This window comes from Thamnophis sirtalis, unplaced genomic scaffold (genome assembly GCF_051295495.1).
Source record: "Thamnophis sirtalis isolate CommonGarterSnake01/CBP01778 unplaced genomic scaffold, rThaSir2_p1.2 scaffold_2, whole genome shotgun sequence".
Lineage (NCBI taxonomy): Eukaryota > Metazoa > Chordata > Lepidosauria > Squamata > Natricidae > Thamnophis > Thamnophis sirtalis.
In genome coordinates, this window is record NW_028261382.1 from 53,420,879 (window position 1) to 53,442,501 (window position 21,623).

The following is a 21,623-nucleotide window of genomic DNA, read 5'->3' on the forward strand; positions in this document are numbered from 1 at the left end:
ACTTCAACTCCCAGAATTCCTCCTCCAGTCTTGTTGGCTCAGGAACTCTGGCATTGAAGGGTGCAAGTCTTAAAGCTGTCAAGTTACAAGACCCTCGCACCCCTCACCCTTTAGAGAAAAAAAACCCCAGGGGTGTTCAAACTTGACAGCTTTAAGACTTGTGGACTTCAACTCCCAGAATTCCTCCTCTCGCTCTTCATCTTGATGATGTCCGGATGGGTGGGGGGAGGGAGCTGGAACCGGTTCTAAACGGCACTGTAGATTTGTGGAACCTCTTCTATAGAAGAGGTTGGAACTGGCAGGATCCCATCCCACCCCCACATGGGTGGCAGAGACCTGAAGACCAGCCAGCTGGTGGGAGGCACACATGCATGCACAGTGGCGCTGGGCTGGGGCGACGGCAGGCGTGCCCACAGGAAGGGCTCTGAGGGCCACCTGTGCCACGCATCCTATAGGTTTCCTATCACGGTCCTAGCTCCTTTGACTGCGCGAGGGTTATCTACGAGGTCGAATGCGCCCAGCTTGTATTTTGTTTCCGGATTTTGATTATTAACGTGTAGACAAAGCATTTGTTGGTGGAGATTTGGAGATGCCCATTGTAACATTGTTTGACTTTTCCAATATTGTGCCAATCGGGCCCACCTTCTCTCTCCCACCTAGCACTGCGCAGGGGTGTTAGCAGCGCACCTGTGATGAGATCCGATTCTTTGGGATGGGCAACTTTCCTACGGGATGAAAGGGGACCAAGAGGCAAAGGGGAGAGTTGTCGGTTCGATCCTAGGTAAAGGCAAAATAACGTAGGGTCTCCTGCTTGGGCCGGGGGGGGGGGGGGTTGGACTAGATGACCTGCAAGGTCCCCTCCAACTCTTGTTCAAAAAGAAACCCAGCAGAGAATCGAGAGGAGGACTCACCCGCTGCTTGCAAGACCCGCCGCGCGCATCGCTTTTTTTTTTTTTGCCCCGGGGAAAGCTTCGTTGACAAGCGTGGAACGTCCCGGGCCGGGGTTCCCTAGCAACCTTGGGACGCGGAGCCGCTCCGGCGCTCCCATTGGCGGAGAGTCTCCTCCGTTGCCTAGGAACACCCCACGGCGGCCGTTCCGAAAGAGCAGCGGGAAGCCCCCCCTCCCTCCCTAGAGCCGCGGAAGTTGTGGGGAAAGTTGGAAAAGGGGGCAGAGATTCTGTAGGGGGATTCTTGAAGGAAGCAAAAATCGTGGAGGGAGGAATTTCCCACTCAGCAAACATGAATTCATTTATCATCCATCCATCCATCCAACAGATATCATTGTCTCTTTATCTCTCTTTATCTCTATCATTTATCGTCTGTCTGTCTGTCTGTCTGTCTGTCCGTCCGTCCGTCCGTCCGTCCGTCCGTCCATCCATCCATCCATCCATCCATCCATCCATCTATATCCATCTATCATTTCTACCTCTTTCTCTATCACCTATCTCTTTATCTCTCTATCATTTATCATCTATCTATCTATATCTCTTTCTCTATCATCTATATCATTTATCATCTGTCTCTATTTCTATCTCTTTCTCTATCATCTATCTCTTTATCTCTCTATCTCTAACATTTATCATCTATCTATTTCTATCTATCTATCTATATCTATCTATCTATCTGTCTATTTCTCTTTATCTCTATCATTTATCATCTATCTATCTGTCTATCTATATCTATCTATCTATATCTATCAATCATTTCTATCTATTTATCATCTATCTCTTTATCATTTATCATCTATTTCTATCTATCTTTTTCTATCATGTCTTTCTTTATCTCTATCATTTCTATCTATCTATCTATCTATATCTATCAATCATTTCTATCTATCTATCATTTCTATTTCTCTATCATCTATCTCTTTATCTCTCTTTATTTCTATCATTTATAATCTATCATGTCTTTTTATCTATCTCTATTTCTCTATATCTTTCTTATCTCTTTATCTCTATCATTTATAACCTATCAGGTCTTATCTATATTCTCTATCATCTCTTTATCTCTCTCTCTTCATCTCTCATTAATCATCTATCATCTGTCTCTTTATCTATCCATCTATATATTTATCATCTTTCTTATCTCTTTATCTATCATCTGTCTCCTTATCTCTCTCTCTCTCTATCTATTATCTCTCCCTTTATCTCTCTTGTCTATCTATATCATTTATAATCCATCATGTATTATCTATTCTATCACCTATCTTTTTATCTCTCTCTCATCTTATCTCTTTATCTCTGTCTCTCATTTACCATCTATCACGTCTCTTTATCTATCTATTTAGCTATTTGTCTATTTCTCTATCATCTCTTTATCTTTATCTCTTTATCATGTCTGTCTGTCTTCCTTCTATCTGTCTTCCATCTACCTACCTACCTACCCACCCACCCACCTTATCTATCTATCTATCTATCTATCTATCTATCTATCTATCTATCTATCTATCTATCTATCTATCTATCTATCTATCTATCTATCTAATCTATCTATCATCTATCTACCTACCTAATTAATCAATCAACCTACATAATCAATCAATCATCAACCTACCTACCTACCTACCTACCTACCTTATCTATCTATCTATCTATCTATCTATCTATCTATCTATCTATCTATCATCTATCTATCTATCTATCTATCTATCTATCTATCTATCTATCTATCTATCTATCTATCTATCATCTATCTATCTATCTCCATCCATCCATCCATAATGAAAAATTACTTGAAGGCACACAACAACATGAATGTTTGATATTGGCTTCATGCCCTTATTCAGCCAGTTGCTAGTATAGGGAAGCTAAGCACCCCTAATTTGACCCCATTAGATCTCTGATGAGAGACCAGCAGGAAATCCGGAAGCCAAAGAAGGGTAGCTTGGGAAATTGGAAAAAACCTTTGAGTTACGAGTCATTTGTAGTCAAGCCTCATTTTAGTCTACGAGTCATGAACTGAACAGAACATCGTCATAGTTGGAAGGGACCTTGGGAGGTCTTCTAGTCCAACCCCCTGCTCGAACAGGAGGCCCAATACCATTTCAGACAAGTGGTTGTCCAATCTCTTCTTAAAAAGCTCCAGTGATGGAGCACCCACAATTTCTGAAAGGAAGCTGTTCCACTGGTTAATTGTCCTCGCTGTTAAGAAATTTTTCCTTGGTTCTAGGTTGCTTCTCTCCTTGATTAGTTTCCATCCATTGCTGCTTCTTCTTCTGCCTTCAGTTGAGTTGGACAATAGGTTGACCCACTCTTCTTTGTGGCAGCCCCTCAAACATTGGCACACTGTTATCATAACTTTCTTTAGTTCTCCTTTTCATTAAACTAGACATACCCAGTTCCTGCAACTGTTCTTCATATGTTTTAGCCTCCAGTCCCCTAATCCTCTCTGTTGCTCTTCTCTGCACTCTTTCTAGAGTCTCCACATCTTTTCTACATCGTGGCGACCAAAACTGAATGCTGTATTCCAAGTGTGGCCTTTCCAAGGCCTTATAAAGCGGTATTAATCCTTCACGTGATCTTGATTCTATCCCTCTGTTGATGCAGCCTAGAACTGTGTTGGCTTTTTTAGCAGCTGCCGCACACGGCTGGCTCCAATTTAAATGGTTGTCCACTAGGACTCTAAGATCCCTCTCACAGTTACTACTATACTCACAGTTACTACTATAGAGCCAAGGTGGCGCAGTGGTTAAATGCAGCACTGCAGGCTACTGCTAGATCAGCAGGTCAGCGGTTCAAATCTCACCGGCTCAGGGTTGACTCAGCCTTCCATCCTTCCGAGGTGGGTAAAATGAGGACCCAGATTGTTGGGGGCAATATGCTGACTCTCTGTAAACCGCTTAGAGAGGCCTGAAAGGCCTATGAAGCGGTATATAAGTCTACTGCTATATTGAGCCAAGTTTCACTTAATTTGTAACTATACATTTGGGTGTTTTTTTGGCCCAAGTGTAAAACCTTTTCTCTACGTTGAATTTTATTTTGTTAGATGTGGCCCACTATTCTGTTGGGAGCCAACTGGATCTTGAGTCTTACCTTCTGGAATATTGGCTATTATGTGAGTTTGGGTGCATCTCTCGAAAGTATCCTTCAACCTGGTGTAAAGGCCTGCAGCCACATTTGCTTGTGTATCTGTGGCCTGCCACACTTTCTATTATTCTACTATGCATTTTCTATGGTGGAAAAATGGGATTGTACGGAGTTAGACGCTATGTAGCCATAACAACATTCTTTCTAGAAAGCCAAGGTCATCCTTTGTCTTTGCACCTCTGCACCTGACCGGAATTGGATGGGTGGAACTGCCAGCATGACAGTGGGAGATTGGACCATGGGATGGATTTGTGGGTGAATGGGGGGCAAGATCTTGAACTTTCAACTGGGTGGGGAAAACCGGGAAGCTTTCAGATTCGGGTTTCCCCAGATGTGCCAATTATGGCTCTCTTAATAAACTGGAACTTTGAGCAATACTTTGCCTCGGACTCTGATTTAATTTTGGATGCTATTTGGAACCCTGACCCCTGGCTTTTGTCTATTGTGTGAACCTGGAATGCTGACGGAGAATTGCAGGCCTTAAAAATCAAGGGGAGAGATTTCTTTTTTAATCTTACAACGCATGAGACTGTGTCAGCAAAATTTCACCCATGATACTCCATTGTTAAAGAAGGGAGTGGTGCGGTGGCCTAGAGGTAGCGCTCTCGCCTCACAATCAGGAGACTGTGAGTTCGATCCTAGGTAGAGGCAGATATTTCTCTCTCTGGGCACACTGAGAATATATCTGCTGAATAGAACTCCGTACTGGCGACAGGATGGGCATCCGGCCAGTAAAAACTCAGTTCCATCCAGTTGCATAGACTCCTGATGGGGTCGTTAAAAGAAGACTCCAGTGTTAAAGAAGCCAAGAATTGAGCCTTACCTGTCATCCAATGAGGCATTCAAGCTATTTCTTGCTCCCACGTACCCAACTTCCACAGAAATTAGAGACAAGCCACGCGAGAGAGAGGGCCTGTATCTTTTATTGTTAACATAATTAAAGCTGAACTGAGAGAAAGAGACAGGAAAACGTTACATCAGCTCAGATTTTTTTTTTTTTTTACAATATAAGAAGATCAAGGAGGAAAAAAATGCTACAGTTTGTGGCTCCGGTTTTTGGAAGATTTGTGGAGGGGGATGCTGGAGATACACAGGTGATCCTGTGGAAGAGGTTGTCGTTGTTCTTGCAACGTGGCTCGAATTGCTTTGCGTGTCCAGTGCATTTCTCCGCTCCCGGACATGTGGAATTGTCTAATGAGAGCCGTTGCAAAATATATATATATATATATATATATATATATCGCTCGCTGGACACAGAACAGACACCTGAAGACACAATGACCAAATCCATGTCTCTGCAATGTGTGGTTTCCTATCCCATAACAACCTCGGGACAAATTGGTGAATCCCGTGTTTCTCAACCTCGCCAAGTTTATGGGGGCCTTCAACTCCCAGAATTCCCTAGCCGACGCCGGGCGTCGGAAGTCCAAACATCTTAAAAGTTGAAAAACAGTGGGTTCAAAGATTGGGTGTCGCTGTTTTACGGAATACAGAATAAAACCAAGAGACGAGCAGAGTAACAGAACAGCAGAATCGGAAGGGACCTTAGAGGTCTTCTAGTCCAACCCCCTGCTCAAGCAAGAGATCCTATACTATTCTGGACAAAAGTTTCTTCCCGATCTCTCCTTCAAAAAACCTCCAGGGGTTTTAATTTATTTTGTTTATTTGTACATTTTCTAAGCCGCCTTGGAGTTAAAAGGTCCTTAGGCAGAATAACAGAGTCGGAAGGGACCTTGGAGGTCTTCTAGTCCAACCCCCTGCTCAAGCAGGAGATCCTATACTATTCTGGACAAAAGTTTCTTCCCGATCTCTCCTTCAAAAAACCTCCAGGGGTTTTAATTTATTTTGTTTATTTGTACATTTTCTAAGCCGCCTCTGAAGTAAAAACGTCCTTAGGCAGAATAATAGAGTTGGAAGGGACCTTGGAGGTCTTCTAGTCCAACCCCCTGCCCAAGCAGAGAACTCTAGACCCATCTCTTCTTAAAAGCCTCCACTGATGGTGCACTCAGAACAAGGATGCATTTTTCAACCAGAAAACGTGAGCTTTGGGGGGAGAAAAAAGCTAAAGAAATTATTTCTTCCCTAAATTAAAACCTGGCCTGAGATATTTTGCATGCCCAGCAAAAACTTCCCTGCTGACTCAAATTTAGACAACGTTTATAACCTTCTTCTCCCGTTTATCGCTGTTTCGCTGTTGCAGGTTGCACTGCTTGATAAGCCAGCCATTCAGACAACTTCCTTTCCCCAAATAATTCCTCCTCTGGCACCATTCCCACTCCTGCACGCCAACACACCAAAAGATTTTTCGACCAAACCCTGGCTTGGAAAAGTTGCATCCTCAGCTCCATAAACAGGAGCCCGACACCATCCTCACTCAAGCTGATGTTTCCCAGATGTGTTGGCCTCCTACAAGCTTCCGTCAATCCCAGCTGGAGTTGCTGTTCAGGATGGGAAGCTCCAGAGAAACTCAACACATTCAGAGAACACCAAGCCGCGGGGAGCTTAGAGATGAATTCTCTCTCCTGCGACAAGAGGTGTGGACTTCAACTCCCAGAATCCCTCCCCCCCGGGCTGGGGAATGCTGGGAGTTGAAGTCCATACACGCGAACGGTTGCTGTAGAAATTCGGCCTTACTAAATCCTTGGTTCTGGGTCAGACGACACCCAAGAAATCTACAATCGGTCGCCCTTTTTTGCACAACCCGTCACACAATTTTTGTCCATGGATCCTGAATTCTGTAGGAGTCAACACAGCTTATACTTCTGATCCCGCTATTTTTAAAAACAAAACAGGGGGTGGGTGGGGGAAGATGGATACCGTTGTACCTTGAAAAGGTGTCCAACATATTTGTACTATAAAAAGATTCAGACAGAGGGACTCACTCCGTCTTCATTTCTCCGTTTCTCCTGGTTACACATCCATACAAATTTAAACAAAATAATTTTATATATATATATATTTGTGTACATATATTATAGATATCATACATATAAATTAGAAACAAATAAATAAAGGTTAAAGGTATGCTGCCGTCGGCGGCGAGAGGACGCCGACGTCCAGTTGCTGTTGTTATGCCATATACAAGGTGTCTATGTGTAGGTCTACATCTGTATAGCTACCAGGTGTGAGCGTGTAATGGGTCTTCTGGGGTAGAGGGGGTGTGGGGTCTCGTCCAGTGATATCCCACGTGAATCCTGCCGTGCCTTTAGCACTCTGGAAGCCAGGAGGGGCAAGCAGACCCCTTAGAAACCCCCTCCCCCAATTATTGCTTGTTTACTTCCCCCAGAAGAGAAAGGGACATATTCTCAGAGGTAATGAGATGCCACTTTAAATGAGGAGAGGGCTTTTCCGCACCCGGGGGCCCTTTAGTTGCTTGTCCTATTGGGCTCAAGGGGGAAGGGGGTTTCTCCAAGCACCGGATGTTTCAGGGACCCCGACATAGGCTGTCCAAGAGGTGGTATACTGCCAGTTTGCGCCGGATTGGGAGAACTGGTGGGGGTGAGAGGCTCCACCCACCCTCCCGGACGTCATCACGGACGTTCTGTGCATGCGCAAGCGCACTCCCGCTTTCAAACCGCTAGCGAAGATTAAGAGCGTTTCATCCTGGGGGAGGATCAGTTGGGGACCACCGGGAAAAATCACCCGGACAGCAGGAATCCACGACTTTTAAGACGAGAAGACTTCAATTCCCAGAATTCCCTGGCTGTAGTTGAGACGCTCACGGGATCTGGTGCCCCGCGCTGGGATAGCACAGGGGGCAATGCACCAACTCTGAACGAATAGCCAATGCCCACAGATGAACTGGGGCTGCGGGCCCCCCAGAATCCCCCTGCCCGCAGGGACGCTGGCAAAACTTCTCCACGGGGCCAACTCTGAGCAAGCAAGAGATGAAGCGAAGCCTCCAGGGGAGGAAAACAAGGGGAAACGAATCTCAACTCATCCGGTTGCAAATGGGATGTTTGCTACGGAGGTACCTAGGCTGGTGATCCCAGGATGCCCTGCGCTGACTGGAGCCAGGAGGGCATTTTGCCCTCGCCGGTTTTCTCTCATTCACCTGAGGAAGGAGATCTTAACACGGCAAGAGGATACATGCCTGCGCGAGAGAGCGCGTGCACCAATGTGCTTTCCGCATACGTGGCATCCGAGTTTGCCATGGCAGCTTACAGCCCAGGGCATCCCAAAGCTGACTGGGCATTCTTTAACTGCCTGCTCCAAATTCAAATATCCCACCTTAGTGATGGGACTTGGCCAGCGGGATAGTGCAGCAGAGTTTTACTATCCTGTTTCTCCAAAAATAAGACCTCCCCGGATAATAAGACCCATCGGGCTTTTGAGCGAATGCGCTAAAATGAACCTTCCTCTGAAAATATCACAACAGAGCCGCAGCCATGAGATGACCACGCACACCGCCTCCTGGACCTCAAAAATAAGAAGACCTCTCCAAAAATAAGACCAGGGGCTTATTTCGAGGGAGCTCAAAAGAAAATAAGACCCTGTCTTATTTTCGGGGAAAATCGGGTAAGTGCTGGAAACGGCGAAAACGGGCCGCGATTTGACCGATTTGAGGGGGGGGGAAGCGATTGGATCCTTACTAACGCTCCCCGGGTGAGACCTCCGAAGCAAATGAAGGAAAAAGTAGCCGGCAGGCCTGAGGGAAGCTAGGTTCCGCCGCGGCTGCCTTCCCCGTTTTTCTCCAAATGTCGAAAAACGAGAAGAGAAAGCAAATATCTAACAAGCCTTTGTTGAAACGCAGCCGGCCTGGGGATGTACAGAATATCTCTCCACCGCGAGCTTAATACATCTTCAAAATCAAAAGCCATCATATTTTCTGGGTAGGGGGCTTCAAGCGAAGCTCAGCTGTGGACAGTGCCAGGGTTCAAATCCCTCCTTTCCTCGTTGGAGAAGGACAGACTTCAAAAGGGACAAAGCAGCGGTTTCCAAAGACTCAGAGAAAGGAAACTTGCCCGTGTGTGTCGTCCCCCGCCCTCCTGCCGCCTCCGTCATTTCATCACACACACCCCCCCCCGGAGAATTTTGAGGGTTCCCCCAACAGGGTATACGGAGCTGCCTGCAACTTGGGGTGGGGGTGAGGAATATGGGGATTATCGGCAGATTAAAAGTAGAGTCAATTCCCACGCGGAAACGGGAAATCAGAAGAGGAGGGGGCGGGGGGAGAAAATGTCCTGAAACGCTCACTGTTTCCGGTTACAAGAGGCGCATCGTTGGAGCCCCGGTTACCGAAAGCGAGGCCTCAAAAGAGAAGCGGACTTCGAACCCAGAGGCAGCCGTGGATTGTTGTTGTTGTTGTTGTTTTTAAAAAAGGAGGGGGGGAAAAACAACCCTGGCAAATGAAAAAAGAAAAAAACTAAAACAACACCCCCCCTTCCTGTTTGTGTCTCAATCCTAATTGGTAAGTTTAAAAAAGTCGCTTAAAAAAATCATACGCCATTTTATTAGTGCATAAAAATAGCTCTCTCTCTCTCTCTTTTTTTTTGGAAATCCCTGTTTGATTTGCCTCTTTTTTTGTGTGTTTTTTTGGTGTTTTTTCCCCCCCTTTGCTTTTTGTTTGTTTCAATTCGGGATTTATTTGAATCTCTGCGCGATTCTCCGCCAGGCGGCTGGGGAGGGGGAGGCGGAGGGGGGGCTGGGCTACCCCAAAGGGCGCTTCGTCAGCGACCTGGCCATTCCGCCCCGCCACGGATTGTGGAGGCGTTTCACTCGGCACCCAACGAGTCCAGCTCAGAAGATGCTAGGACACTGGCTCCAGTCCTGGTTCTCTTTGCTTTCCCAGTAGCCGCCCTTGTACACGCAGATCAGCTCTCCCGTCACGGGGTCCACCTTCCGCTCAAACCACAGCGGGGTGTAGCCTATGTAGTCCTTCCCTGCAGAGGAAGCAGGGCAGTGGTGGGATCTCCATTCCCTCTCCGCTCCAGGGGAAGGATACTGTAAAATCCCCATTCCCTCCCCACTCCAGGGGAAGGATACTGCAAAATCCCCATTCCCTCCCCACTCCAGGGGAAGGATACTGCAAAATCCCCAATCCCTCCCCACTCCAGGGGAAGGATACTGCAAAATCCCCATTCCCTCCCCACTCCAGGGAAGGATACTGCAAAATCCCCATTCCCTTCCCACTCCGGGGGAAGGATACTGCAAAATCCCCATTCCCTTCCCACTCCGGGGGAAGGATACTGCAAAATCCCCATTCCCTCCCCACTCCAGGGGAAGGATACTGCAAAATCCCATTCCCTCCCCACTCCAGGGGAAGGATACTGCAAAATCTCCATTCCCTCCCCACTCCAGGGGAAGGATACTGCAAAATCCCCATTCCCTCCCCACTCCAGGGGAAGGATACTGCAAAATCCCATTTCCCTCCCCGCTTCAGTGGAAGGATACTGCAAAATCTCACTCCCTCCCCGCTCCAGGGGAAGGATTCTGTAAAATCGCCCTTCCCTCCCACTCCAGGGGAAGGATACTGCAAAATCCCCATTCCCTCCCCACTCCTGGGGAAGGATACTGCAAAATCCCCATTCCTTCTCCACTTTAGGGGAAGGATATTGCAAAATCTCCATTCTCTTCCCACTCCAGGGGAAGGATACTGTAAAATCGCCCTTCCCTCCCCACTCCAGGGGAAGGATACTGCAAAAGCTCCACTCCCTCCCCACTCCAGGGGGAAGGATACCGCAAAATCTTCATTCCCTCCCCGCTTCAGTGGAAGGATACTGCAAAATCTCCACTCCCTTCCCGCTCCAGGGGAAGGATACTGCAAAAGCTCCATTTCCCACCGATCAGCTGGGACTCAGGAGGCAGAGAATAGATGGGGGCAAGGCCAGTCGGGTAGAATTTACCGGTTCTCTGAACTACTCAAAAGTTCCGCTACATCCCTCAATGCCGTTATAACTTTGAACGGTCATTGACTAACTGTTCTTAAGTCGAGGACTACCTGGGTACGGCTGTCCCCTGAGCCTGCAATCGTATTCCCTCGTGGGAAGACAACCCCTCTGTCAATTTTGGGATTCAACGCCCATCTGCCCCAGCCAGCGTGGCTATAATGAGGGACGGATGGGATGTGTAGTCCGCAAACATCGCAAACACACAACCCCTCCGGACCCAAGGGTGCCTCCTTGTAATCCAGACCCACTGATCTCAAGGGTGGCTTTTTCCGGTACCTTCTGCCAGGGCGTCAACTGCTTCGACTTCCCGGTGCCGCCGTATGGCCCGTTGCTTTTCTTCGAGCCGCTGCTTCTCCATGTTGGCTTCGTCCCATTTGCCATTCTCCATCAGCCTTTGGTCGGGCCTCAGGCGGGTGTCCGTGGGAGCGACGCCGTCTTCCGGCTCGTTGAGGGTCAGCGCCAGTTTGGAGAAGAAGTACATGTTTTCGCGTTTTCCCTGGAGAAGGAAGAGTCGGAAGGGCCTTAGTGAGAGGGCTGGGGGGCCCCAGCAGGCGCTCCCTGCGCCGGGGTATAGCTACGAAACGGCTCATCGCCTTTGTTGAGCCACCATAATAAGGTCTATGGCGTTTCTCCGTCATTCAGTTCGTGGTTGTCCCGAAGGTGCTTTTTTTTCTCAAGAGGCAACTGAACTTTCTGGGTTTTTTTTGAAGAGGTTTTGCTTCTCATCCAAGAAGCTTCTTCAGCTCTTCATGAAGATGCAACTGGACTTTAGATCACATAGATTAGGCCTCCTCCGACTTCCATCAGCCGGTCAATGTCGACTGGCAACCACGCGGAGGAGAGCCTTCTCGGTGGCAGCTCCGACCCTATGGAACGAACTCCCCGTGGAGATTCGTACCCTCACCACCCTCCAGACCTTCCGCACAGCCCTTAAAACCTGGCTGTCCCAACAGGCCTGGGGTTAAAGATATTGACCCCACCCGAATTGTATGAATGTTGTGCTTTTAATGATGTATTGTTTTATGTGTTTAACATGGTTTGTCCTCCCTCCCCCTGAACTGTGAGCCGCCCTGAGTCCCCCAGGGAAAAGGGCGGCATACAAATAAAATATCTATCTATCTATCTATCTATCTATCTATCTATCTATCTATCTATCTATCTATCTATCTATCTATCTATCTACCTACCTACCTACCTACCTACCTACCTACCTACCTACCTACCTACCTTTCTTTCTTTCTTTCTTTCTTTCTTTCTTTCTTTCTTTCTTTCTTGGTTTTGTGGGTGAGGAAATGGAAGGATTTATATTCCTTGCAAACAATTGGTTATTTGCATCCTTTTAGAGAGTCATTGAGGCCACTTGGAGGATTTATACTCCTTGCAGGCAGCTGGTCATTTGCATCCTTTTTAGAGGGTCGTTGAGGCCACTTGGAGGATTTATATTCCTTGCAGACAGCTGGTCATTTGCATCCTTTTTAGAGGGTCATTGAGGCCACTTGGAGGATTTATACTCCTTGCAGGCAGCTGGTCATTTGCATCCTTTTTAGAGGGTCATTGAGGCCACTTGGATGTTTGCCTGTGTCTTCAGGGTCAAAGAGATATCCAAATTGAACAGCCCTCTCTCAACAAAGGGGGGAAGGATACGACCTCATCTATCTCCAGTTTACAACGCAGTCCTTTCAGGAGTTCCAAGGCAGCTCCACACCCATTTGCACCACTCAAGTGACCCCTGAGGACACAGATAAAACCTCCAAGTGGCCTCAACGACCCTCTAAAACAGGGATGGTGAACCTTTTCGGCACCGAGTGCCCAAACTGGGATGTGTCTGTATGCACTGGAGCGCCAGAACCCTGAAGACCAGCTGGCTGGAGCACACGTCTGTTGTTTTGGGTGGGTTTCGGACCGTTTTCAGGCTGTTCTGGGTTTAAAATGGCCCCAAAAGTAACCTAAAAACAGCCCAAAAAACAGGCTAAAAATGGCAAGAAAAACAGCCTGAAAATGGCCTGAAAAATAACCTGAAAAACAGCTTAAAATGGCAAGAAAAATGGCCTGATAATGGCCCCAAAACAGCCTGTTTTATGGCTGTTTTCCAGCTGTTTTCCAGCGGCTGTGAAGACCAGCTTGCCAGCGTGCATGTGTGCGCGCGGGAAAACAGAATACCAGCTGGCAATGGCGCCTGTATACTACCTCTGACAGGCGTGCCATAGGTTCACCATCACAGCTCTAAAAAGATGCAAATGACCAGCTGTCTGCAAGGAATATAAGTCCTCCAAGTGGCTTCAACGACCCTCTAAAAGGATGCAAATGACCAGCTGTCTGCAAGGAGTATAAAACCTCCAAGTGGCCTCAACGACCCTCTACAAGGATGCAAATGACCAGCTGCCTGCAAGGAGTATAAATCCTCCAAGTGGCCTCAATGACTCTCTAAAAAGGATGCAAATGACCAGCTGTCTGCAAGGAGTATAAAACCTCCAAGTGGCCTCAACGACCCTCTACAAGGATGCAAATGACCAGCTGTCTGCAAGGAGTATAAATCCTCCAAGTGGCCTCAATGACTCTCTAAAAAGGATGCAAATGACCAGCTGCCTGCAAGGAGTATAAATCCTCCAAGTGGCCTCAATGACTCTCTAAAAGGGATGCAAATGACCAGCTGCCTGCAAGGAATATAAATCCTCCAAGTGGCCTCAATGACCCTCTAAAAGGATGCAAATGACCAGCTGCATGCAAGGAATATAAATCCTCCAAGTGGCCTCAATGACTCTCTAAAAAGGATGCAAATGACCAGCTGCCTGCAAGGAATATAAATCCTCCAAGTGGCCTCAATGACCCTCTAAAGGATGCAAATGACCAGCTGCCTGCAAGGAATATAAATCCTCCAAGTGGCCTCAATGACCCTCTGAAAGGATGCAAATGACCAGCTGTCTGCAAGGAGTATAAATCCTTCCATACCCCCATCATCCGGTCTGAGCTGAGGAAGCTTCCCGGATGAGAAGTGAAAACGTCTTCAAAAGAAAAACAAGGAAGTCCAGTTGCCTCCTGAAAAATCCCCCTTCGGGACACAGCAACCCGAGCCTTTTCAGCGGCCTCGACCCGACCCCACAGCTGGTCAACCCTGAAGCCCCAAGCCTGTTGGGAAGACTCACGGGAGGGGGTATTTCTTCCATATGACCTTGGGGGACAAGGTCTGGTAGACCGTTTTCGGAAGCTTGCCTTCCGAAAGGGAGTTTCCTATGCTTGAGTCAATGATCTTGGAGCACTCCATCTTCTCGTCCCATGTGCCGGACATGACGAATCGCTCGTTGCCATCGGCGTCCATCACCACCCCCGTCACCTGGAGAAAGGAGAGCAGGAAAAGGAGGATTTGTGGCAGAGGGGAAATTCAAATTTACCGGTTCCGTGGGCGTGGCTTGGTGGGCGTGGTATGCCTTGGTGAGCGTGGCTTGGTGGGTGTGGCAAGGGAAGGATACTGCAAAATCTCCATTCCCACCCCACTTTGGGGCGAGTCAGAGGTGGCATTTGCCGGTTCTCCGAACTATTCAAAATTTCCGCTACTGGTTCTCCAAAGTACTCAAAATTTCTGCTAGCAGTTCTCTGAACGACTCAAATTTCTGCTACAGGTTCTCCGAACTACTCAAAATTTCTGCTACCGGTTCTCTGAACAACTCAAAATTTCCGCTACTGGTTCTCCGAACAACTCAAAATTTCTGCTACCGGTTCTCTGAACAACTCAAAATTTCTGCTACCGGTTCTCTGAACAACTCAAAATTTCTGCTGCCGGTTCTCTGAACAACTCAAAATTTCTGCTACCGGTTCTCTGAACAACTCAAAATTTCCGCTACTGGTTCTCCGAACAACTCAAAATTTCTGCTACCGGTTCTCTGAACAACTCAATATTTCTGCTACCAGTTCTCCAAACTACTCAAAATTTCTGCTACAGGTTCTCCGAACTACTCAAAATTTCTGCTACCGGTTCTCTGAACAACTCAAAATTTCCGCTACTGGTTCTCCGAACAACTCAAAATTTCTGCTACCGGTTCTCTGAACAACTCAAAATTTCTGCTACCGGTTCTCTGAACAACTCAAAATTTCCGCTACCGGTTCTCCAAACTACTCAAAACGTTCGCTACCAGTTCTCCAGAACCTGTCAGACCGGCTGAATTTCACCTCTGGGTGGGGACCTCTGGTTTAACTGCCCCTTACCAAGGCCAACCCAAGAAGAAAACGTGTTTCTTCTAGGTGCATTTTCAAGCAAAGGGACTTTGTGCATCTGAAGGTTACCTTCCGTGGGATGTCTCTGGAGAAGTAACTGTAGGGAGAGAATTTCAGGTGGCATTTGTCTTTTGATTTGTGGTTCAGGATCTCTATGTCACCGGACTGGAAGAGAAAAGAAAGAGAATTTGACCCAAAGAGTTAATTTATCCATATTGACAGAAACCAGAATCAAGAATCAGGAAAAAATTCTTTCTTTCTTTCTTTCTTTCTTTCTTTCTTTCTTTCTTTCTTTCTTTCTTTCTTTCTTTCTTTCTTTCTTTCTTTCTTTCTCTCTCTCTCTTTCTCTCTCTCTCTCTCTCTCTTTTAATTCAAATTTTTATTTTAAAAAAAGATTAAAATACAATAGTTAAAAAAATTAAATAGAAAAACAAAACAACCCCCCTGTTAGTGTCTCTTTATTCGGCAAGTGATTTGAGGACGGCGGTGGGATAGTGTTCTTGGCTTCCCCAGCAGCAGGAAGCCGAGTCCTCATCCCGATAAACCCCTTTTATTTAATTGACAGGGAATTCCTCTCCAGCAAAGTCCTTCCTCTCCCACAGCCTTTCAAGATAATACCCAATTACCGACCTTGATCAGGCTTGGAGAGTGGCCAGGCCGAGATTGTCTCCTGCAAACTCCCCTCCCCTTTCGCTCCTCTTTGATTCCTCTGGGAGGGGCCATTCACCATCCACCTGTTGGCCTCACTCCCAAGTCGACCCCTGTTCTTTAGCTCTTCCCTTCGTCTGGCAGCTCTGCGCATGCGCACACCGGGAACAGGCTCCAGCTGTTCTTCTGCCTTACTGATGTCTGACTCTGAAGGAAGCTGAGAACTGTCAGACGGCCCTGGGCCCCTCTCTGCCTCCGACACAGAGCCCTCATCAGAGCCTTCCCCAGACTCCAGGACTGGCCCAGGCTCCTCCCCAACCTCCTCACTGTCTGAATCGGCTGCTAGCTCTGCTGGATGCTGGTGTGACACAACAGATAGACAGACATCCTCCTTACCTGGTCAATCCAGAGTTTCCCCACAATAATATTGTGGACTGTGGACGTGACTTTTTGCCAGATGTAGTGATTGCCGCTGGAGTGGAATTCGAGGTGGATGGTGCCTGCATGGGACGGGAGAAAAATGTTAACCTTACGGTGAAAATATAAATATAAACTTCTATAGAGAGAGAAAGGGTCTTATCTCTGGTAAGTCTTAATGGCCTTTTGCTGATTCGGACTGAACAATAAGCCTCCAGGATTAGTTAACAGATAAAAGATGTGATATATCAGAATAAGAGAGTTGGAAGGGACCTTGGAGGTCTTCTAGTCCAACCCCATACCCAGGCAGGAAACCCTACACCACTTCAGACAAATGGTTGTCCAACATCTTCTTAAAAACACCCAGTGTTGGGGCATTCACAACTTCTGTTCCACTGATTAATTGTTCTAACTGTCAGGAAATTTCTCCTCAGTTCTAAGTTACTTCTCTCCTTGATTAGTTTCCACCCCATTGCTTCTTGTTCTACCCTCAGGTGCCTTGGAGAATAGCTTGACTCCCTCTTCTTTGGGGCAGCCCCTGAGATACTGGAAGGCTGCTATCATGTCTCCCCTAGTCCTTCTTTTCATTAAACTAAACATACCAAATTCCAGCAAACTTTCTTTGTATGTTTTAGTTTCCAGTCCTCTAATCATCTTTGTTGCTCTTCTCTGCACTCTTTGTAGAGTCTCCACATCTTTTCTACATCGTGGGGACCAAAACTGAATGCCGTATTCCAGGTGTGGCCTTACCAAGGCCTTATAAAGTGCTATGAACCCTTCATGTGATCTTGATTCTATCCCTCTGTTGATGCAGCCTGGAACTGTGTTGACTTTTTAATATGGAATGACAGATGTTGCTTTTTTCTGTTTTCCTTAATATCCTTCCTGTTGTGGCCCAGCAGGAGCCGTTGGAGCTGCCACCAGACTCCGACAGCGAGGGGCCCTATGAGTCGGCTCTGGAGGATGTGGAGGACCCTGGACAGGGTTCCCATTCCGAGCAGGGCGCAGAGAGGCTGGTTGGCCACCAGGAGGCGCCTGAGCTTTGGACCAGTGGGGAGGAGACAAGGGAGAGTGAGCTGGATGCCAGTAGTGAGTTGTTCCTGGATGCACGCCATCAAAGAGCTAATAGGCGTCAGGAATAGTTGCGCAGTTACAGGAGGTAATTGCACTCAGCTGGTGGTCATTAGGCTCCTCTCCAGACTATAAAAAGGCTACTTGTGCACACGCCCTTCTTGCAGAAGTCAACGCAGGAGCGAATGTCGGAGAACATTGTTATGAGCTTGGCAGGCTGGATTGCTGCCAAGCCTTATTTGTGTTTATTGCTGCCCAAGCTTGTCTGTGCCGGTTTGCTGCCAAGGCCCCGTCTGTCTGTTAATTAAATGCCGTAACGTATCTTTGGCTCGGAGTGTGCTTTGGTGTGGAACGAGGGGGGTCAGAACACCTTTGTATTAGTTTTGTTTTACTTTAGTGTGAACACTGCTCGTCAATCCCTTTTTTCAGGAAACTGTTTACTCATCTAGTCATCATCTCCTTTTAACGACTCCATAATCCCTTGCGGGGTGAAGTCTGGGCAACTGAATGGAGCTGCGTGTTTACTGGCCGGATGCCATTCCCTGTTGCCAGTATGGAGTTTTGTTCAGCAGATACATTCTCATTGTGCCCAGAGAGAGAGAGAAATATCTGCCTCTACCTAGGATTGAACTCACAGCCTTCTGATTGTGAGGCGGGAGGGCCGCCTCTAGGCCGCCGCACCACTCCGTTTACTCACCCAGGGGCAAGATGGAAAGGTATTTGCCACGGAACTTGCTGGCGATGGTTATCTCCTGCCACAGCGTCCAGCCTCGCCGGGAGTATACGTGATGAGCAGCTGCTGGCGGGTGATGGCTCACCTGGAGGAGAGGAAACACACCTTAGCAATAGCAATAGCAGTTAGACTTATATACCGCTTCATAGGGCTTTCAGCCCTCTCTAAGCGGTTTACAGAGTCAGCATATCGCCCCCAACAACAATCCGGGTCCTCATTTTACCCACCTCGGAAGGATGGAAGGCTGAGTCAACCCTGAGCCGGAGAGATTTGAACCGCCGAACTGCCGAACTAGCAGTCAGCTGAAATAGCCTGCAGTGCTGCATTTAACCACTGCGCCACCTCGGCTCTCTACCTTGATGGCATCCGCTGCCTAAAACTGCAGGTAATTCTCCAAGCAAGATCCTCGAAGTTCTCTTTAGCAAGATTTATTGAGCTGACCAGGAAGGGGAAGATTAACAAGAATTTTCAGTACGGGTAGTCCTCGGTTTACGACTCTAATGGAGCCCCAAATTTCTGTTGTTAAGTGAGACGATTGTTACGTGGTTTTGCCCCCATTTTATGAGCTTTCTTGCCACGGTTGTTAAGGGAATCGCTGCAGTTGTTACATTAGTAACGCAGTTGTTAAGTGAATCCAGGCGCCCTAGGGAATTGGCTCGTCAGAAGGTCGCAAAAGTTGATCACATGGGGGATGAATTGTATTGTATTGTATGGTATTTATTTAGCTTGTATGTCGCCCTACTCTCGAAAGACTCAGCTAACAATAAAAAGGGAAGGGGGATACAAGAATAAAAAACAACAGTTAAAATTCAGCAACAGTCATAGCATAGGGTAGGGCTGGATAGTTCAACAGCCCCAGGCCTGCCGGAACAGCCAGGTCTTGGCTGCTTTGCGGAAGGCCGGAAGGGTAGTGAGGGTCCGGATCTCAACGGGGAGATCGTTCCAGAGGGCCGGAGCAGCAACAGAGAAGGCCCTCCCCCGGGGGGTCGCCAGCCGACATTGGCCGGCAGATGGAATCCGGAGGAGGCCTAGTCTGTGGGATCTAATAGGTCTCTGGGAGGTGACTGGCAGGAGGCAGTCTCTCAAGTACCCAGGTCCGATACCATGTAGGGCTTTAAAAGTAACGACTAGCACCTTGAAGCGTGTCCGGAGACCAATGGGAAGCCAGTGCAGCTCGCGGAGGATAGGTGTAACGTGGGCGTACCTAGCTGCACCCACAATCGCTCGCGCGGCTGCATTCTGGACTAGCTGAAGTCTTCGAACGCTCTTCAAGGACAGCCCCATGTAGAGCGCGTTACAGTAATCCAGTCTTGAGGTGACGAGGGCGTGAGTGACTATCCGGAGGGCAGTAATGAATGTATTACCCCTATCCCTCCTGCTATTTTCTCCAAAACAACAATCTGGTGAGGTGGCTTGGGATGAGAGAGACTGCCTGGCCAAAGTCATCCACCTGGTTTTCATGTCTAAGGTGGGACTAGAACTCACCGTCTCCTGGTGATTGGCCCAAAGTCACCCATCTGGCTTTCATGCCTTCAGCTAAGAACCATCCTTGGATTAAACCCCTTTCCCGCCTCCCCAGCATCTTCTGGGGTGAACAGACAGAGCCCACCCACCTGAGTAAGGGGCCTGGACCCCCAACCCTACAACACCTGGCCCTCTCTCCTTCCCCCCCCCCCCCGTCCTTCTCCCAACCCCCCTGCCGGTTCTTCGGCTCACTTGCTCGCAGAGCGATCGGAAGCCGAGTTCTTCCAGGCGGTCCAGTTCGAAGGTCTCGCCCAGGAGCGGGTTGAAGGGCTTGGCGGTCCGCTGGACCGTGGTTGAGTAGGAAGACACCGAGAAGGCGGCCACGAAGCACATCTGCTCGATGGAGTTCTCGCACTTGACCGCTCTGTCCAGCAGCTCGTGGTACTCCAGATCCTCCGTCAGCCTCTGCAGCATCGAGAGCGGTTCGTTGAAGTTGACCTGTAGGGAAGAGGGGAGAAGGAAATGAGGGAGGAAGAGGGGGGCTCCACAGGCCCCCCATCTCTCTCTCTCTCTCTCACACACACACACACCCCTTCCCAGTTCCTATTCCACAATGTCGCTTGGGAGCACAGAGAGGAATCCCAATGCTTAGAGTGGCCATTGTTTTTATCCTGCACCAGGCCAGGTATAGGCCATGGTGGCGCAGTGGTGAGAGTGCAGTACTGCAGGCCACTTCTGCTGCCTGCCAGCTGCCTGAAATCTGGCAGTCCAAATCTCAAGGTTGACTCAGGTCCTTCCGAGGTGGGTAAAAAGGAGGACCCAGATTGTTGGGGGCGGAGGGTAAGATGTTGGCTCTATAAACTACTTAGAGAGGGCTGTAAAACACTAAAGGTAAAGGTGAAGGTTCCCCTTGCACCTATGTGCTAGTCATTTCTGACTCTAGGGGGCGGTGCTCATCTCTGTTTCAAAGCCGAAGCGCCAGCACCGTCCAAAGGCGTCTCCGTGGTCATGTGGCCGGCATGACTCAACACCGAAGGCGCACAGAACACTGTTCCCTTCCCACCAAAAGTGGCTCCTATTTTTCTACTTGCATTTTTTACGTGCTTTCGAACTGCTAGGTTGGCAGAAGCTGGAACGAGTAAGAATTCTATTCTATTCTATATTCTATTCTATTCTGCATTCTATTCTATTCTATTTTATTCTGCATTCTATTCTATTCTGCATTTTTTCTATTCTGCATTCTCTTCTATTTTATTCTGCATTCTATTCTATTCTGCATTCTATTTTATTCTGTATTTTATTCTATTCTATTTTATTCTGTATTCTGTTCTATTTTATTCTGCATTCTATTCTATTTTATTCTGCATTCTATTCTATTCTATTTTATTCTGCATTCTATTCTATTTTATTCTGCATTCTATTCTATATTCTATTCTATTCTGCATTCTATTCTATTTTATTCTGCATTCTATTCTATTCTGCATTTTTTCTATTCTGCATTCTCTTCTATTTTATTCTGCATTCTATTCTATTCTGCATTCTATTCTATTTTATTCTGTATTTTATTCTATTCTATTTTATTCTGTATTCTGTTCTATTTTATTCTGCATTCTATTCTATTTTATTCTGCATTCTTTTCTATTCTATTCTATTTTATTCTGCATTCTATTCTATTTTATTCTGCATTCTATTCTATTCTGCATTCTATTCTATTCTGCATTCTCTTCTATTTTATTCTGCATTCTTTTCTATTCTATTCTATTCTGCATTCTATTCTATTTTATTCTGCATTCTATTCTATTCTGCATTCTATTCTATTCTGCATTCTTTTCTATTCTTATTCTGCATTCTATTCTATTTTATTCTGCATTCTATTCTATTTTATTCTGCATTCTATTCTATTCTGCATTCTATTCTATTCTGCATTCTATTCTATTCTGCATTCTATTCTATTTTATTCTGCATTCTATGCTATTCTATTTTTTACTTGTTCTGTTCTATTCTTTCCCTGTCCTGTTCTGTTCTACTCTATTCTCATAAATTTGGGGCTCGTATTGTGGTTCCTGCACTGAGCGCTGCAAAAAGCTGCCCAGGATAACAGAGCCC

At 47.1% G+C, this 21,623-nt stretch overlaps 2 protein-coding genes across 2 annotated transcripts in view; both read right to left on the minus strand.

Annotated features, from left to right (window-relative positions):
• Window positions 1-9,521: 9,521 nt before the first annotated feature.
• LOC148048825 (oxysterol-binding protein 1-like) lies at window positions 9,522-11,495 on the minus strand. Its single transcript, XM_087705563.1, has 2 exons — window positions 11,252-11,495; window positions 9,522-9,967 (listed from the first exon to the last, which is right to left on the minus strand). The coding sequence occupies exons 1-2, from the start codon at window positions 11,454-11,456 to the stop codon at window positions 9,825-9,827; spliced, it is 348 nt and encodes a 115-aa protein (XP_087561689.1). The 5' UTR covers window positions 11,457-11,495; the 3' UTR covers window positions 9,522-9,824.
• Window positions 11,496-14,114: 2,619 nt separating this feature from the next.
• The window catches only part of LOC106550634 (oxysterol-binding protein 2), a 69,245-nt gene continuing 61,736 nt past the window's right edge, over window positions 14,115-21,623 (minus strand). Inside the window, exons 8-12 of the mRNA XM_087703476.1 lie at window positions 19,770-20,015; window positions 18,018-18,138; window positions 16,229-16,332; window positions 15,254-15,349; window positions 14,115-14,306 (exon numbers count right to left, since the gene is read on the minus strand). Of these exons, the coding sequence (XP_087559602.1) occupies window positions 14,115-14,306; window positions 15,254-15,349; window positions 16,229-16,332; window positions 18,018-18,138; window positions 19,770-20,015 (759 nt within the window). The remainder of the gene's footprint in view (window positions 14,307-15,253; window positions 15,350-16,228; window positions 16,333-18,017; window positions 18,139-19,769; window positions 20,016-21,623) is intronic.

Coding starts and splice junctions, on each gene's coding strand:
- LOC148048825 (XM_087705563.1), bottom strand. CDS start 11,456: ATGTACTTCTTCTCCAAACTGGCGCTGACCCTCAACGAGCCGGAAGAC. Junction 9,968..11,251: donor AGTTGACGCCCTGGCAGAAG/GTACCGGAAAAA, acceptor CTTCCTCTGCAG/GGAAGGACTACATAGGCTAC.